Source organism: Carya illinoinensis, chromosome 12 (assembly GCF_018687715.1).
Source record: "Carya illinoinensis cultivar Pawnee chromosome 12, C.illinoinensisPawnee_v1, whole genome shotgun sequence".
In the NCBI taxonomy this organism is placed as follows: domain Eukaryota; kingdom Viridiplantae; phylum Streptophyta; class Magnoliopsida; order Fagales; family Juglandaceae; genus Carya; species Carya illinoinensis.
In genome coordinates this window covers 13,604,994-13,624,165 of record NC_056763.1, presented here as the reverse complement: position 1 = coordinate 13,624,165, position 19,172 = coordinate 13,604,994, and the positions used below count along the sequence as shown (strand labels likewise).

Below are 19,172 nucleotides of genomic sequence, written 5' to 3'. Positions count from 1 at the left end.
ATAATGTGAACGTGAACATAACATAACATGAACGTGAACTTGAACATAACTTGTATGTGAGCATAACATGACATAAACATGAACTTGAACATAACATAAACGTGAACATAGCATGATATGAATATGAACTTGAAACTTAACATAAACATGAACATAACATAACATGAACGTGAGCTTGAACATAACATAAATGTGAACGTAATATGATATGAACTTGAACTTGAAACTTAACGTGAACATAAACATAACATAATATAACATGAACTTAATCTGAAACTTAACTTAACATAAACTTGGAACCTTGCTTCTTTAACTGCTTAAACTGAACTTCTTAACATGAACTTGAACTTGAGCTGAAACTTAACTTAGCATAAACTTGATTTGAGTTTTTTACTTAACGTGAACTTGAACTTGAATTCTGATAATCAAAATAATTCTGCCAGTTGTTTCATCAGGAATAGTGAACAATCAAATTGATTCCACCCAACATATTCCATCAGAGATACTCAAACAATCAGAATGATTCCTTCATGAGTATTTTAAATCATATACCCTAATAATTAGAATGATTACACCAGGAGTACCTAGTAATACTCCAACATTCAGAACGATTCGATCACGAGTATTTTAAAACACGTACCCTAGCAATCAAAATGATTACACCAGAAGTACCTAGTAATACTCTGACAATCAGAATGATTCCATCACTAGTATTTTAAAACACGTACCCTAGGAATCAGAATGAATGCACTAGGAGTACCTAGTAATACTCTGACAATCAGAATGATTCCATCATGAGTATTTTAAATAAGATACCCTAACAATCAGAATGATTACACTAGAAGCATCTGCATAACTGAACTTGAACTGCATTCTGACAATCAAAATGATTTCGCCAAAAGTACCTCGTGTGAATTACAGATGGAGATGCTCGGACAATCATAATGATTACATTGCGAATATCCTAGACATAACTGACTTGAACGTAACTCAAAAGATATGACTTACTTGAGATAGAAAAATTTCGTAACATGGCATAACATGTAATAGACAATATATTTAACATGACATACTTGCAACAATGAATATTACATGACTTAACACACATGTAATAGATATCATACTTAACTTGGCATACTTATAACATATAGTAATACATGACAGTATATATTGTGTAACAGATAAATATTCATGACAGAATAAATCATGCATAACAGATAAACATGCAATGACGTGGCATGACATGGCATATATGGTAACATACATATATAAAATGTAGTTCCCTTACCCATCACATATACATAGTAAACTGATAGTAGGTTAAGAGCTAACTTACCTTGTTTGTCGCGTTTTATTAAAATAAAGCGAGAAACACAAGAAACTATAAGAAGATATTCTAAAAGTTAGAAATTTAATTACTAACAATTAGAAATGTGCAAAAGAGACAACTTAGAGTAAAATTACCATTTTACCCTCTACATGTGGGGAAATTACCATTTTACCCCTAACTTAAGGATTTCATATCCTAACTCCAAAAATTTTCAAGATTTACATTCCTCATATAAATTTTTTCCTAAACTTCAAACATCAACTCAGAAAAATTTAAAACAAATCACAACTATAAAAAACACACTATGGCCGAAACATCCATAGGCTATTTCTCTTATTTTTGTTGCAATTCCTTTCAACTTCAAAACTCATACTTAAACCAAAATATTACAACAAGGATCTTCCTATCCTAAGTTTAAAATCATACTTAAAACATCCATTTAGGAAAAACTAATAATCAACACCAAAACGTTTTGTAAAAAGATCTAAATACTTCAAACATATTCATAACCTCATCTTAAGATCAAATATGCTTTAAATCATCAAACTAAAGTCACCAAAATCACAAAATAGTACTTGGAGTTTTTGGTTTTACACTTAGTCCAAAAACATAAACTTTTTCCTCACCTAGCTTTGATAAATCTCTCGATCAATGGCTTAAGAAGGTGAGATCTTTGAAATAAAGTATCACATGGTTCAAAAATGTGTCCTAAAGAATATCCAACCATCAAACTTAAAATCACATGGCTAAAAAGCAATAAAACATGGATCTAATCCAAAAACATCCAATCTTAGGCCTAACTGAAATCCTCTTGCATAGAAAAATCATATCTTTAAAACTAATACTAAATATTTTCAAAATAACATCCTAACATGAAATGCATCAATCCATACTATTACTACCCGCTCTCCAATCTCATTGGTTAATAATGCATGTAAGTATGATGGTATTGGGCTATGCATCTCTTTTATGTGGATCATTATTATCAGTAGCTCTTATAGTCATTACATCTCGCAAAGTCATAAGTATTTTTGAGAAAAGTAATAATGAGTCGTTTTGTTTTGATGAGATCCAATACATGAACGAAAGAAACAATGTTTTATGGAACACTTCCTTAATTTCTTCTAGGAATTATTATAGGTCTCAATTGATTCAACAATTGGATCATTGGAGTTATCGTATTATTGGTATAGGTTTTATCTTTTTAACCATAGGTATTCTTTCGAGAGCAGTATGGGCAAATGAGGCATGGGGCTCATATTGGAATTGGGATCCGAAAGAAACTTGGGCATTTATTACTTGGACCGTATTCGTGATTTATTTACATATTCGAACAAATAAAGATTTTGAGGTTGTAAATTCTGCAATTGTAGCCTCTATGGGATTTCTTATAATTTGGATATGCTATTTTGGGGTCAATCTATTAGGAATAGGGCTACATAGTTATGGTTCATTTACCCTAACATTTAACTGAAGAAAGAACCTAATGAACACAAATAAACATGGGACAGCATATATATAAGAAAACGTCGTGTAAGCCATCGAAAACCTTTTGAATCACTAGTTATGTTTGGCCTTTGTAAGAACCTTTTGAATCACTAGTTTGATTCAAAAGGTTCTTACAAAGGCCAAACATATCTGGTTAAAAGTATAATTCATTTTTATGAAAATAAGAGACTTAGTATTATCATATAAAAATATCAAAGCCTTTAGAGTAAGATCAAACCTCGAAAGATTCAAATTTTCTTCTAACAAAAATTGTTTTCCACTTCCAGTTTTCAAGTTTCTATATCTAAGAAACTCTATCTTCAGAAACTTTATTCATGCCACAAAATCTCAATGGAAACTCATAAACATATGCTAAAAACACATAAAATTTTCAGACCAAGATATGTCCATTAGCTTGGTCAAAAACTCCAAAACATAACATACTCTCCAGTTTTACGCCCAGAATGACATTTTCATGGTACAAATACTTTTGACCAAACAAATGACCATGAAATGAGACGAATAATATATCTATGGAAACTAAACTCAAAGAAAAATAACTTTTATGAGGAGTCATCATGTGAAAATACTTTCAATGGGTCCAAAAGCTCCAAGCAAAAGGACCCAAAAATCTACCTGAGAGAGCTCTTTTGATTTCTCTCTAAGAACGAGGTGAAGAACTGATAAAAGGGAAGGAAGTGTGTCTTGCACGACTCAAGAAATTTGGAGGGGGAAGATATGGACTTGAATGATCCTTGATTGGAGGTGGCTCTGTGACATAAAGTGGAGAATAGTGAAGGGCAAAGGACTGCCTGCAAAAGCTGTGAGGAATGAAGGTTGATGAGGTGGATTCTCCTTCACATCAAAGCAGTATTGGGTGCAGCCAAGGACAGTGGATGGTCTGCTATGTGGGAGAGGAAACTTTTTCAAGAACTTTTGCCAAGGTGGCCAAATTGGTAGGCCTTGGTGAGCCTCAACCAAGTGGACTTCAATTTGGGGTTTAAATGGGGTATAGTTAGGGTTTGAGATGCTATTGAGTCCAAATCTAATTTTTCTTAACTCAATCAAATTTTCAAGGTTTAAAAGGTTGGATAATGATGTCATAATAAGGATTTGATGAATTAATAGCATGTGGAAGTGATTTAATCAAGTCATTAAACACAATGCTAGAAATCGGATAAAAAACGATTTGGAGGCCAACTTTAGGATTTAGGGAAACTACTTAGGGTTTCAATTTTAACCAAAATTTTGGGATTTCAATTGGATTCCAACCATTTAGGATTTCACTAGGGTTTAAACCCTCTTTGATCTAGCTCAATTTGGTTGATCAGATGAAAAAAAAATTTTGCTTAGGTGGCATGATCTCACACCTTGATTTCCTTCACAAATCCTCCTAATGGTTCCTCTTTGTGCTAAATGTCTAATACTATTTGCTATGTGTGATTAAGATCTTGGCAAGTGTCCAAATAAAACTTCTCTAACCTAATTTGGACATTATACACTGTGATTTTGAAAACATTGTACTTAGTACGCTTATTAAGGTTACTATTCACTCGAAAAAATGCATAATAAACTTAGTACTACAAAATCTGAAATATTCATATCAACTTACAGTGAAAATCGCTTACCAAAAATAACCCCGAAGTGACCCTAAAAATAATTTCACAGTTTCGAACAAGCATTTCATCCAAAATTATGCAAATGAATTATTGTGCCATAAAATCCTAAATAATCAATTGAGTCTAGTGGCACAGACCATAACGTATTTTGATACTTCTAACTACCTCAAATAATTAAAAATTACATTTCTTGCACCATAGTGACTATGATGACAGACTAAAACTTTTTCGATTCGTGAAAACTTACGGAGTTTTCACAAGATTCCTAAAGTCTATAGAAATTCCACCATTAAATTTCTAACGGGCTGTTACAAGAAATATCATGGAGATTTGAGTCGGATCAATGATTTGCTATATGTTACCATTGTTCTTGGCCCCTGGTACAAAATTGATGGAATAATGTATGGGTTGAAAAACACTAACAAGAAGGGATAGGCGAATCAACTTATTTTAACAGTTACGGATACCTTCAATAGGTTGTATGATGAGTTTGCCGCATTCAGGGTAGTTAATATCAAGGTTCCATGATCCATTGCCTCATCTCAAAGTTGGTAAGCCAAAAAAAGCATAAGTGAGGTATGAAGTTTGGCAATTCCCACCAAATTCAGAAGAGTATAGATAGCCAATCGAACTTGGAAAGATACTTGTCAACGGAGCTACACCTATATGTGGAGAAATTTGATATTTTAGGTTTGTGGAAGGTAAATGTCATCAAGTATCTTGTCCTTAGAGACAGTCTATAGTATTTTGATCATCCTTTGTGGAGCCCTCAACCCCCACGTGTGATTTGGTAGGAGTCACGACACCAAGATGATGGCCACTCAAGTCACACACCCCATCACAGAGTGCAAGTGTGTGTAAACATGCAACATGTGTATATTATAAATATACGCAGCGGAAAAATTAAAGGTAGTTCAAGCTAAGTATCAAAAAATTTGAAGTCTACAACCCAATTGAATAATCCTTACAAAATTATTACAGTTATCCAACGGATAAAGTAAAAGTAGGTCTCTCAAACACAACTACAAATACTCCAAGTCTTCATTCCTCGGGTGAGGTCAGTTCCTCGTGCTCAAACCAGTCTTCTGCATCGAAAGCTACAATTTCATGAAATGGTACGGCAGGTGGATACACCACATGAGATTTTGCAATCTCAGCAAGCAACAACCAAGAGTTTAAAACACAATTGATACTACCAACATAATTAACGATCATATCAGCAAAGGAAACAAAGAACATTTACCACTCACAATTCGACTGCAAAAAAATACAATTTAATGATTTTTCCACATTATTATTTCAAGCCTCGATCTGGAAATTTACTCATAATGAGAGAACTATAGTGTGTGTGCGTGTGTGTGTGTGTGTCATGTGGTGGCGGTTGAAGGGGTGCATAGTGACAGGGGCGAATCTGGGCAAAAGAGAGGGATCTATGATTGAGAAAATTAAAGGGTGGCAAATTCAACATTTAAGAAGGTGGAGGAAGGGGATCTCTTGGCGGAGGGTGGTGGTAGGCAGCAAAGTAAAACCCTAAAGGAAGAGAAGAACGCCTCACAAAGTGGCAATGAAAGTGGAACATGGATTGGGCGATGGAGATGCAATTTGACAGTGGCAAATGGGGACGGAACGATGCTGCCACGTGAAGCCAAGGTGATGGCGAGCATGGGTGGCGGAACAGCCACTACCTACCAGAGGGGGAAAAAAAGGAAAAGGGAGAAGAGTCATGCAAAGCTGAGAGAGGGGAGGTGGGTTTTGGGGGGGGGGGGGGGGGGGGGGGGGGATAAAAGATGAAGGCTAGGGTTGAAACCCTAGCCCAAAACACTATCCTTTTGCATAGAGGGAGGGGCTGGGCTCGAAATTTGCATCTACTCACCAAATAAAAAGAACTCACTTGAACAACATGTTGGGCTCCCCTTCACCAAACAATACACATACATAGGTAGACTGGAAGTTGAACCAATTCTTTACTGTCATCCTCTCTTAGATTTTTCTTGTATTCTTTTAAAAACGATTATAAAGTCTCAAACTAAATTACTTAACTTAAAAGACAGTCAAGGGTGTTCGATTAATTAGGTCCATTCGAGTTGTTGTCCAAACTTGAGAGTCATACAATATCTATTGCTATCCATCAAAATATTTGGAAAGTACTAAATAAGAAATAGATGTTGGAGGATCCATTCCATCATGTGTCTATCACTTGAGGTTGTCAATTTCGGGTAACAACTTGATCATAAGATATTTTTCCCAAGCAAGTCAAAGTACAAATTTATAACGAATTTCAAATTAAAATAATTCTTTTTATAATATAATTATTAAATTACTAAATTTGTCCTCAAAACTATCATTCACTTCTAATTATTTGATCTAACTTTGACATGCCAATCGATTCATATATATAAATTTTTTTGTCCATTTTGTGATTAAAATTAGATCTTGACAAATAGATAAATTAGTATAACTTTGTTCGAATTAAAGAGTTAAATAAAACTTCATATGTACTTAGTGGCCGTATTGCCAAAATGAGTAATAACTTGATAAACGGCATATGACTTTTTCCAAAATCTAGAAACATGACCATTAATAGACCAGAATTTCATCGGAAGAAGGCACTATATCTGCTGACAACAAAAAAAAATTGCATGCCCAAAGAATGGATCGATGTTAATTTGGTATTCTTAATTATCAAAGAAAAACCACACATTTTGTTCTCTCAAATATATATTCCCAAAATCTAGAGATATCACAAGCATTTGTTCTCTTTTTCAAGATAAGTCATGAACAGAAGAAATGGCTTGATCAGAGAGGGCAAACACACTTTAAAACAGGCACTCAGTTATAGAACCTCCAATGCCACGTGGAAACCTCCTTCTCCATGGACATGGACATGGAGGTAGGGTAACATTCGTAGAGAATCAGTAATTCAACGAGTACGTACAAGACATTAATCTCCCATCATCACTTGACGATAAGGTTTGCTGATCAGCTGGTTTTTTATCTTTCAGCGGGCCGGGGTCCGCACTAATTCCCTTTCAGGTTATTGAATTACTACTACTGGGTTTCCCAGCACCTGATTCAGCTCTGGAGAAATACAAGGATTAAAAAACGCGCGTGTCATGTAGATAAATTGATATATGTCGAGTTGATTTTGTGGTTAGCCCTATCGCACCTAAAAATCTATCGAAGTGTTTAAAGGTAGTGAGAAAGGGTTGTAGGTGTATTACTACTCTTCTGAAAAACCACCAAAATAGAACAACACAATTCCAAGTAGACCCCTAAGAATATTGTCCATAAAAAATATTTACTTGTTCTGAAACTACTAACAAATACATCAACAATATTAATGAGCCAACAGCTAATAAAATAGAAGATCATCAGTGCTTAACAAAATCGATATTAATGCAGCAATAATCACTCATAAAAATCAATCAATATCCATATATGCTGATCATCACCCCCGTTCCATCAATCAATTCCTACTTAGAAGTACATGCAACTCCAATACCTAAAAGTTCTGTAATACTCAAATTCTCCCCCTTTTTTCGTTACTAGAAAATTGTTTATTTATTGTCAGTTATTTTCTACCAATTAAAATGAGTCTATTCTTATCATAAATGTTCCATTTTTTTTGTAGTAAATTTTTTTATCACAAAATGATAAGGCCGGAGACATGTATGACATGATGTGCACTATCATGTGGAAGTAGTAATTGTTGATCATGCAAAGTAACATACAACATGCAATTGTATACTACTTACGTACTATGCATTCACTTTTTTCTTGGAGAACAAGCTGCTAGCCGTCGACAAAAGGCGTACGAAATTGTTAATGGATGAATCGTCCAACTAAAAGTGTTGATCGAGCTAGCTCAAAGAACATATATATGAGATCAGTTAATTCGTGAAGGTCATGCAATTATTTACTAAAATAAATAAATTAGATGGGTTAATAAGAAAAGTATTACGTTCAAAAAAATATGGATTCGATTTTAAGAAATGAGAATTTAAATAGATAAATGCTTTCATCTTACGACTCTTTTCATACCTATGTTTTGAATATTGGAGAGCATTTATGTAATATTTGAAATTTAAATCATATAAAAAGACTCAAAATTATTAATAATTTCTATGAAGCGGCTTGATCGCATTGATTTATCGTAAAATAGGTGTAAAACATGAGTTGTGTATGGTGCTATAAACTCCCCATGATAGACGACGTAGAAAGAGAGATCGAGCTAGTACTCCGATATATATAAATATAAATATATATATATATATATGTAAATGGAATCTTAAAAGGTTTTTGTTTAAGATCAACAAAATCAGGTCAAAGTCTCATCGGTTTGTCACTCATCACCAATTTGTTCTTTCCGTTTTGAATTTGATCACAAAAACGTTGAAAGGGGTGCATCGCGGGGCCCATGATGCATGCATGCATGTCAAATGTTGGACAATAAAACGCGTGGCAGTACTACTCATGTTTAGCTTCGATGAAAGTCTGCTAAGAAAATAAAAACACTTTGATTAGAGAAGATTTAGGTGTGTATATATATATATCATCTAACTAGTATTACGTACGCACGTATATGCAGAGACAGCAATGATACTTTTGAGTCATGTTAATGACTTTCTCACGAGGCTTTAATCTTCAAATAGATATGCAGTAATACGAATGAATAATAAAACTTTTGTCAAGGCCGGCCATATTTTCGTTTGAAAACAAAGCTAATACTTTTCTGCATGCATGCTGCATGTTGTTTTCTTTGAATTAGGGTACTAATATAAACCAATGAAACTCTTTTGTCAAGCTAAATGACGCACAATTCTTTTTACAACCTTTTTTATAACTATATATGGAGTTTCTTTGTCAACATTTGAGTGCTGATATCTCCCCTATATTGAAAAATTCCATGACTTTACTTCCATATAATGGTCAATCAAACTATACTTTATCAACACCTTTCAACTTAAGAACTTCTAGTGTAATTTCCTATTTTATACCAAATCTGTCTTCGTCACTACCTACCTAACCCAAAGATGTGACTTTTATGTGAGTTATGTTACATATAGTCACTTTTATGTGCTAGCTGATCTTTATACACTCCACTTATTTGAATTGCCAAATTGACTGTACATAAAATTTTTGTATTTATATTTGTAGGAATTGTTGATTTGGAGACTTTCTATTCTTAAGAATTATCATTTCTCACTATTAATACAATTATGTTGTTAATTACCACCATATTTAATGCATCTTTATTGAGTATATATGGCTCCTCTCTTATACATACATACATACATACATACATATATATATACAGGACATGATAATGGAATGAGCCCATCTAATTCTTTAATACAATTCGTGTTTTGATCCTTCTTAACTTATATAATAAGATCAATCCTTTTTATATTATTGTTTGAAACAATTAGTAGAAGCCTATATAATATATATATATATATGATCATTATGATTGATCATGTCTAGATCCGCTGCCATTGAAGCAGGATACTAAACTAGCTCTGTGGAATAAGTATATTAGAATGAGATTATAAATGTCTTATTGCAAATTCATGAAGATTGTAGATGCCATGTAGCAAAGTACTCATGGAATGAAAAATGTACAGCTTAATTTGTTTAAAAAACCTGGGTACTTAGATTGTAGCAAAGGTTTCGTTTGGTTACACAAATCATCTCATCTCATCTCATCTCATATAATATTTTAAATTTTAAAAAAAATAATATTAAAAAATTATATTGTAATAATATTTAATTCAACTTTTAAGTACTTTCATCTCATCTCATCTGTGTAACCAAACAAGATTAAATGTCAAACAAAATTATTAAGTAATTATATATCCTTGATTTTGCATTATTTAAATTATTCTTTTGGTGGCTGATCTATTTTCAGCCCAATGTATATACAATCAGTATCTCTACATGATCACTTTCAATATCTACATATATAATAAGCTCACCCGCGTGGACAATATGGTCAACAAAGAACGTCTAAGTTCATTCTTTATTGTATCAAAAAAGGTTCAAAAAGTTATAATTTTGCACCACCCCAGAAATACCACGTTTTATTTTTATTTTTCAAATTATATATCCTATACTATCATATATTTTAGGAAAATAATATTTGTAATCCTAAGTATGCAATCACTTTTAAAAAATGAATAAATACGAGACTAACATGATAAAAAGAAAATTAATTTTTTAATAATGAACTCTACTTTTTTTTAAAATGATTGTACAACGCTTACACACTTCATGACTGTATATATATAGCACTACTCTATATTTTAATATATAGTTATTTGCTCGGTCAATATCCGATAATTAATTAAAGATCATCATGTCATGTGTTGATGAACCAGAGGGCAACTTGTCAAAGTATTTAATTTAGGATGGAACTGCAAGTTTAGACAGTTTACAACAAAATGTTGAACCATTTTGCACCCCTTGATCATCAACTACTCCATACCGCTTTTCCAATATTATTGTCCATCATCGACTAAAAACATATTATAATTTTCACCCTAAGCTATTAATAGGTTTCATCAATGCACCTCTCGTTAAGATCTAACCGTTAAAATTATGTCACGTAATCTATTTTCGCAATTAAATTAATCTTAACAGAAAGTACTACATGAGTACCTTATATCTATTGATGATTTAAGGCGCGCACTATAGCGAGCTGCACATTATGATTTTTCGTTGTTTAGAGTGTATAGTAATACAAAATGGGTGGTAGTCTAGGAGTAAATCTACGTAATTTCTTAAAGAAAAGGTTGGACTTGTAGAATTATAGAACTAGTGAATTCCAATATAGTTCATAAAAGATTCATGATCAACCAGTACTAGATCATACTCACATCAACGAAGCTTTAATGTCGGCAAAAGATCACCCCATGTTTATTCGGCTTTTCTTCTTTTTAATTCACGTGTTGTGAACTTATGATCATGACTCAAATATGAACCTCAGAATATTGTATCAAAATAAAAACAGAGTCGGATGAATGCGTGGACGTACCGCAACTTAATCCAGAACCCAGGGGCCATTGACCTCAATCTTCTAGAAAACCCTACCATCGTACAAAAGAAACGTACGTATCACGGCCGGGCAGTAACACGTACGATGGTGGCAAAAGTTTGACTGTAAACCAATGGCCAGCTTGTCATGACTTTCGTAATGTACGAAACTTCAACGATGGTACGTACGTATTAGCGTTTCGATCTGAGCATTCCGGCTTAAGTCCTCTCTCTCTCTCTCTCTCTCTCTCTGTGTGACATGTTAACTCAAACGTTGACGTTGAATTTTCTATTTTTGTGGTTAGTAAAATAGTGCATACATGAAACACAAATATGATATAATTTCTTCGAGTACAATAATTAATTGGATTTGAGCAGTTGACAGTTTTGGTCGATCCGTGTTCGGAATTAAAATAGCTCTGACCGTACGTGAATTAATTATATCTTGCTTTGGCTTTCTGGACGTACGGAATCAAAAACTTCATGCTGTCTAGCTATTTAAATATGTGAAGAGGCGTAGATTGAGAACCAGAGGAGTGTGATCAAACAAATTAATAAATAACGAGCAATGGAGGCCGCAACCAAGGAATTAATTTCGAGTACTGGTTATGAAGAAGGATGGATAAAATTAGAGACAACAACAATCGATCAGGTGGAGCTTTCAGATCTTCTTTCTAATTTTAATTTTTCTTGCAAGTCATATTTTGTGGATATGACTCTAGATATATATTTTCAATATATTTTCTATTTTAGATCTGCAGTTTCTTTCTTAATTCTTTTCCTCAATTTCTAGTTTCTCACCCCCCCCCCCCCCCCCCCCCCCCCCCCCCCCCCCCCCGCGGGGGGCGAATGCTTCGATCTCATGAAGTTTGTACAGAAATTAAGGAGCTCGATCTCTGTCAAGCACGTTTATGATTAACTTGGGTCTAACCCTCGGTGTACACAGGAAGAAACTCAGATAGATCATTTCTTTCTAGAGGCTGGAGTACATGAGAACTTTTATAGAATATACAGCCTGTTTTATATATATATATATATTTATATATATGTGTGTGTGTGTGTGTGTGTGTAGAGCTTTGATTCAGAGCTGAGCGTTTTTTTCCTTGGAATCAGTGGCTGCAAATGGTTGCCACTAGAGCCTTTTTATGGTGATCAAATATATAATGCTTTTGGGCATTTATATTTATGAAAATTAAGTAATAGCTATATAGAACTAAAGAAGTGATTTCTCCTTTTGTGTGATAATTTAATACATTTATTAACTTCTTTTCATTGACATGAAAAATTCCTAAGAAATGATCTTTTATTGGCCTGCTTTTCCTGCAATATTCCAGGTCGGAAATGGGAGACCATGCCATGAAAATTACTTGAAGCCTCCATCTTCACCTTTACAAATTAAGGATTCAAGCAGCTGCAGCAAACAGGTATATAGTTTATTCCTGCCAAAAAATAGTTATTTCCATTGCAATAACTTGTCATAAATGCTTATTTTTCTTATAGTAAGTTGAAATAGATCACGGTCATCTCATGATCATGATCAATACTTCCTCCTATATATTCAATTGGAAGTTATAATGACCTCTGATCAATTAATATGAATTTGTTTTAGGTCAAAAAAATAAGAACTTGCATTATATGACCCTTCAAGATTATGAGCATGTAACTAGTACAGTATATGATGATCTCGTATCATGATCATATTTATCTATAATACCCATAATATTATGCTGAGAAATTAGAATTTTAGATTGGCGATTAACTACTTGCCGGATTTTAGAATTTTTTTCGAGTTATAGGCCGGTATATTATATATAGATCTTTTAATTTGGGAGTTAATTAAGGGGCTTATTTCACATCTTTTAATTAATTAGAGCGTCCCGAGGAGCAAAGGCAATTTTTTCAGGAGTGAAGTTTTATTATTATTATTATTATTATTATTGCAGTTTTTGGCGCCTTACGTACCCTAATTTGGATATGCATCAGTTTTCATTTTTTATATTTATGAAATCTAGTACCTCTTGTATTTTGAGCTTTTCAGATCCTGGCGTAGTCCCTCCGGCCACTAGTACTTCCCTCCAACATCCCTGAGAGAAAATACACGGCAGCCGTAAATATTAGTAGCACTCTGATCATGTGGAAAAAATTCGAATTTTTTAAGTGATCAAAGTAAAATTTAGTTTTTAAAAGTATTTTCTTACTTAATTATACTGAAAAGGAAAAATTATAACCCGATCTTACATCTTGAACGACTAGTTAAAATAAAATATTTATTTTAACAATTATAATGTTTTAAATTGTAATCATAATACAAGGGGGAAGTTGTGATCATAATGCAAAGGGAATTATTCTCCTTTTTATTTTATAATTGAAAGAAAAATATTAATAATTTTAATTTGGAAATATTGTTGCTATTTATAAGAAAGAACTCTCCATTTCTTGGGAGGGAATGTATGACTCACCTTAGTCCTAGCTAGCTCCCTACACTCTTGCTTATAGAGAAAATTCAATTGTAAAATTATGAAAACATCATGTTCACATTTGAAGCAAATTTAATTCAAACTATGTTTGGATAGAATATATGCACCCCATAATGACCAAATTATATTTTGTTTGGAATTTGAGTCCCCTATAATTTCTATCTTTCTTTTAACTCTAGGCCGGGGTTGCAGTTGAAAAAATGTAGATTCATCAAGTAAAATTTAAAATATTTATTGAGAATTTAATACTAACAAATTAAGAAAGTTCATTTGGGCAATTACAAATGTTTTATGGTCCAATTCATTTGCCTATGATCTTTACCTCATGATCACTTTAAGTCCAATTGTTCGCTAGAAACTCTTTAGGCATTTGACATACATTTTGTTTTGTAAGTACTAGAAGTGGTGTTTGATAATGGGGAAGGGAGCAACCGGATGTGATGATTTCTCTACCTGGGTATGACCCTAATAGCACCATATCCGCTAAGAACCAGATAGAAGTGGCCTAGACAATAAAAAGCCGCATGCACTCCCTCGAGTCGGCTTTGAACCATAGCTTAGACCTTACCCGCACTAAAAAATTCAGTGATTTCTTAAGTGGCTAATACTAATAGTATAAAGTGAATCAATATTTAGATTATAATGCAGGACTTGTACATACGGAATTACTTGGGAGTAACCCAATGAGCTTTAAGCAACCACCCTTGGTGGTACTGGTGTTTGATATATAATGTATGATTATAAGAGGGTTTGAAAGTAGCACTGAAGTGACCCTAACTAACAAGTCTAATCATGAAGCATTCTATCATCTCAAAGTTTAACAATAAAACTTTCTTTTTCTTTTTTATTTTCTTATATAGTTATATTTTTTGTTTTTCATATAGGTTAAAAATAAAAATAATGTTCTTGTTATATCTCTCGATGTAGGATATTGTCCAGCTTCAGTCTACTAGAGTAGAAATGGGTGAGGCAAGAGAAGAAAATCAAAGACTAAAGAAATATTTAGATCAGATAATGAAGGATTATCAGAACCTTCAAATGAAATTCTTTGACATTGTTCAAAAAGACGGGAGAAAAACCACAAATAATACAAACAACCATCAAGAAATTGAAGAATCAGAGTTTGTTTCCCTTTCCCTTGGAAGAGTTGCACATGATACAAAAGAGGACCAAAAAACTGTAGTCTCGAGCAAATTAAAAGAGGACGACCAAGCTAAAGAAACCTTGACTCTTGGACTAGATCGCAAATTCGAACTGTATGGTCAAATGAAAGTAACGTATGCTTATAACAGTTTTGAAGAACCGAAGAAAGAAGCAAGGGAGACTAGTTGGCTACCCAGTAAAGTTTTGAAGACAATGCAAAGTGGAGATGATGAGACTCAACAACAAAATCCCGTAAAGAAAGCTAGGGTTTCTGTGCGGGCTAGATGTGAAACCCCAACAGTAAGTATATATATCTCACAAAGAAATGATACTTGCAGTCGTGAGTGTATAAGTACCGTGCAACCGCTTTGAAAAAAATGAATAAATACGGGACCTATATGAAAAGAAAATTAATTTTTTAATAACGAACCTTATTTTTTTCAAAACAACTGCATGACGCTTGCATATTTCATGACTATATGTAGCATTACTCATTAATCCAATAAGCTAAATCTATATTATTTATTTAAAGTAAAACTTTCGTGTATATATATATATACAGATGAATGATGGATGCCGGTGGAGGAAATATGGGCAAAAGGTTGCGAAAGGAAACCCATGCCCTCGAGCATACTATCGTTGCACCGTTTCACCTTCATGCCCAGTAAGAAAACAGGTACTTATAAGTTATAATTCATCATCTCACATACATTAAATTAGTGTTGCAATTTAATTTTTAACCATTTTGACAAATGAATTACAATTTTGAAGTAATTTGTAGTATCAGGAGAGCCCTTATGATCATCATTAGTATAGTTTTAGACCAAACGTTTAGACTTCAAAAACTTATCATAATTTGAGGTTTAATCCTTGAAAACACTTCATCACGGCATGTGAAATTAAAAATATCTTTGTTTCCAAACAATTTCACCCTTGTATATATTTAGTAATCTCTTGTATAAAGTGATTAATAGTGCTTGATTTATAAGAGAATTGAAAATTATTTTATAAACTAACGTGACTCAGTGTCATATGCTAGAGTTTAAAGCTCATATAGCGTAGCTGTAGCACATCAAGCTAAGCTAATTTATAAGCTTTCTTTTTGTAATTATTTTTATAAACCAAGTACTTAATTAAGGTAACACACTTTCAACACTAAAAAGAAAAATCTTCAAAAGTTTTTTAATTACTGTTTCTAACAATAGTGATAATTGTTCGCAATTTCAGGTACAAAGGTGTGCTGAGGACATATCCATCTTGATCACCACCTATGAAGGAACACACAACCACCCACTTCCCTGCATGTTAGCTACAACTATGGCTTCCACCACTTCAGCTGCTGCTTCCATGCTTTTGTCTGAATCGTCAAGCTCCCAATTACCTGGCCACAGCTCATCAGTCACCACTGCTAATCTTCATGGCCCGGACTTTTATAAGTTGGATAGTTTAAAATCAGAGCATTTCTACTTACCCAACTCTTCTTTCTCATCTTCTGTAGTACCTAATTCACATCCAACAATTACTCTTGACCTCACATCAAGCCCATCCTCTTCCTTACCTCGTTTTAATAAAGTTTCTTCTCCTGAATATCGTCCAAGGTATTCTTCCGCAAGTCTCAACTTCAATTCTTCTTATTCCGATTCAATGTCTTGGGTTAATGGGTTCCTTAACTATGGACGTCAACCCTACAACAAGAAACAAATTGGAAACCTAAGTATGGGAAGACAACCAGTAGAAGACATTTATCAGTCATATATGCAAAAGAAAGATCTTACTCCTCAACACTCTTTACTAGAGACTATTGATACTGCAACAAAGGCAATCACTGTTGACGAAAGATTCCAATCTGCTTTAGCAACTGCACTCACCTCAATCATTGACGCTAGGGATATTGCTGCCGGAGGTGCCCAAAGAAATTAGAGTACCGATCATGCTGCTGATCGAAAGTTGACCTTGGGTGAGCAGTTTGCAACGTCTTCTTCCTTCCTTCCAGCTCTCAATGAGAGTGGATTTGACTCCTTCGGAAATAATAAAGATCATATATACCGGTTCATGGCTTATGGATATCCTTTAGAATGTTGTTTATTGTGTTTTGACTATAAGAAGAAACCTGCGGTTGAAGATCAGGATCATGACCGCAAGCAATGGAACTTGAATAATATTTTATTTTCTTATATATCTGTATTCATATTGATGAAAATATCTTAATGATTTAGCATGTGCATATATATTTGTTAATATATCCGAGTTGAAGCCCTACAAGCCTACAAAAATTATTCTATATTTGACTTAACATGATGCAACATATTTTCTCTCATTTCAATTACATTATTTTTTCGATAACAGTTTAATTATATTAATGGAATAAAAGTTAGAACAATAAAAACATATTGTTTGCTAAGTCATCAAATAAAAAGCAAGAGGTCCGATGAACTCGTCCTAAATGACGGCGGTAATTGTACGTAAGTGGCAACAATTAAGCAAAGCAAGGACCGCTCAAGGCAATGTTGAGCTGCCATCCATATATATCATTCGACAGTTTTGAATATTATTGGTTATTTTAATGAATAAGTAATGCTACTTATCGTCATTCTTTCATCATATCATTATTTGGTATTAAATGATTTAAAACTATTTATTAAGTTTCACTTATAAACGACCTAACATTTAATGTTAAATTAGGGTCATATGTTGAGAGGAGGACGATAACAACAATGATAATTACATTTTTCATAAAGAATAGGCAATAATTGGCAAGTGGCATTCAAGAAAAAAGGTGGGGCCCATTGCTCTATAAAGAGCCTAGTGAGGATCGGTGGTGCCAAAGATGCCAACCGTTCAACAACATCCCAATATTAATATCTGATCTAGGTACATAATTATAGATCAAATGCTTGGTAAGTGAAATAAATCGCAGCGGAATAAATAAATATTTAGTCAAAGATTAAATATTAATTATTCGAGGGTCTAAACAGATAAAAAGTTCATCCATTAATTATAATAATATCCACAAGTAAATGTTACTTCCCAAATAATGTTATATATACAGTACCATGCAACTGATCATCACTCTCATTGAGTTGCGACATATCGAAAACGAATTGTCACTTCACTAAATAGTACATTCCCACAAGTACATTAATTAACTAATAGTAGATGCCTCCATTTCTATTACTTGGGTGGAGTCTGTCCTTTCTCCTCAAGAGTCTCCTCTCAAACTATGTCTACATCAAGACCTACGGTTTTTATATATATAAACAAACTATAGGTGGTTAAACATTTATGACAAGAGGTCCTCTTTGGAATGGAACTTCCGATGGAATGACTTTAATGGAACCAAGTAATAAGTTGACACATCACCTAAGTACATAATAAACATCTGCACTGCATCACACCATAGCAAATTCTACCTGAGCATCTTCTCCAAACCCATCCTCCTCCCTCCCTCCCTCCCTCCCTCTCTCTCTCTCTCTCTCTCTCTCACACACACACATTACAGAGCCTTTGCTTCCACAACACCAAGAAAGCTATATGATGGGAACCAAGGCAGGCCTACTCTTAAAGATCCTTTGCAAGTTCCAGATGGGCCAATTACAAGATCGAGAGCCAAGAAGATCAAGGAAGCAATGCAAGGATTAGTACAAACCACTTGGGAAGAAGCCAGCAAGAGCCCAACACTCAAGATGGGCTTGAAAGAAGAAGAACCAGCTTTGATCCACTTGATCCAAGCTATGGAAGACTTGACTTAGAAATATGGCCTTTAGATATTAAGGCTTTCAATTTGTTTAAAGGATTTTTATTATTAGTTTTGAATAAGTGGGCTTGAGGATGCTTAACCCACATATGTCTTACTTAGTTGAACTAGGGTTTAGAAGTACTGTAGCATGACACTGTTCATGCTACAGTACACACGGCTACTGTTCACAAAGGGCATTTTTGAGAGAAAGGGTCTCAAATTTTAGTCTAGGGTTTTATCATGTTTTGGGGAGGGTATTTAAAGGATGTAATCAGCCATTTCAAGGCAGACATTATTTTATTTCGAATTTTAATTGTGAGTGAGTTTTCTCCTCTTGTTCTTAATTG

The 19,172-nt window shown here is 33.8% G+C and overlaps 1 protein-coding gene and 1 long non-coding RNA gene across 2 annotated transcripts; one reads left to right on the top strand and one right to left on the bottom strand.

Annotated features, from left to right (window-relative positions):
• Positions 1–2,394: 2,394 nt before the first annotated feature.
• Positions 2,395–2,999, bottom strand: LOC122290072. The gene is made up of 2 exons (XR_006236291.1): positions 2,918–2,999; positions 2,395–2,879 (listed from the first exon to the last, which is right to left on the bottom strand). It is a non-coding gene; the product is annotated as an uncharacterized LOC122290072 (long non-coding RNA).
• Positions 3,000–14,881: 11,882 nt separating this feature from the next.
• On the top strand, positions 14,882–17,273 carry LOC122290406 (WRKY transcription factor 72A-like). The gene is made up of 3 exons (XM_043098060.1): positions 14,882–15,389; positions 15,652–15,765; positions 16,317–17,273. Exons 1-3 carry the CDS (start codon positions 14,907–14,909, stop codon positions 17,007–17,009), a joined length of 1,290 nt encoding a protein of 429 aa, XP_042953994.1. The 5' UTR covers positions 14,882–14,906; the 3' UTR covers positions 17,010–17,273.
• The last annotated feature ends 1,899 nt before the right edge of the window (positions 17,274–19,172 follow it).

Coding starts and splice junctions, on each gene's coding strand:
- LOC122290406 (XM_043098060.1), top strand. CDS start 14,907: ATGGGTGAGGCAAGAGAAGAAAATCAAAGACTAAAGAAATATTTAGAT. Junction 15,390..15,651: donor CTAGATGTGAAACCCCAACA/GTAAGTATATAT, acceptor ATATATATACAG/ATGAATGATGGATGCCGGTG. Junction 15,766..16,316: donor CATGCCCAGTAAGAAAACAG/GTACTTATAAGT, acceptor TCGCAATTTCAG/GTACAAAGGTGTGCTGAGGA.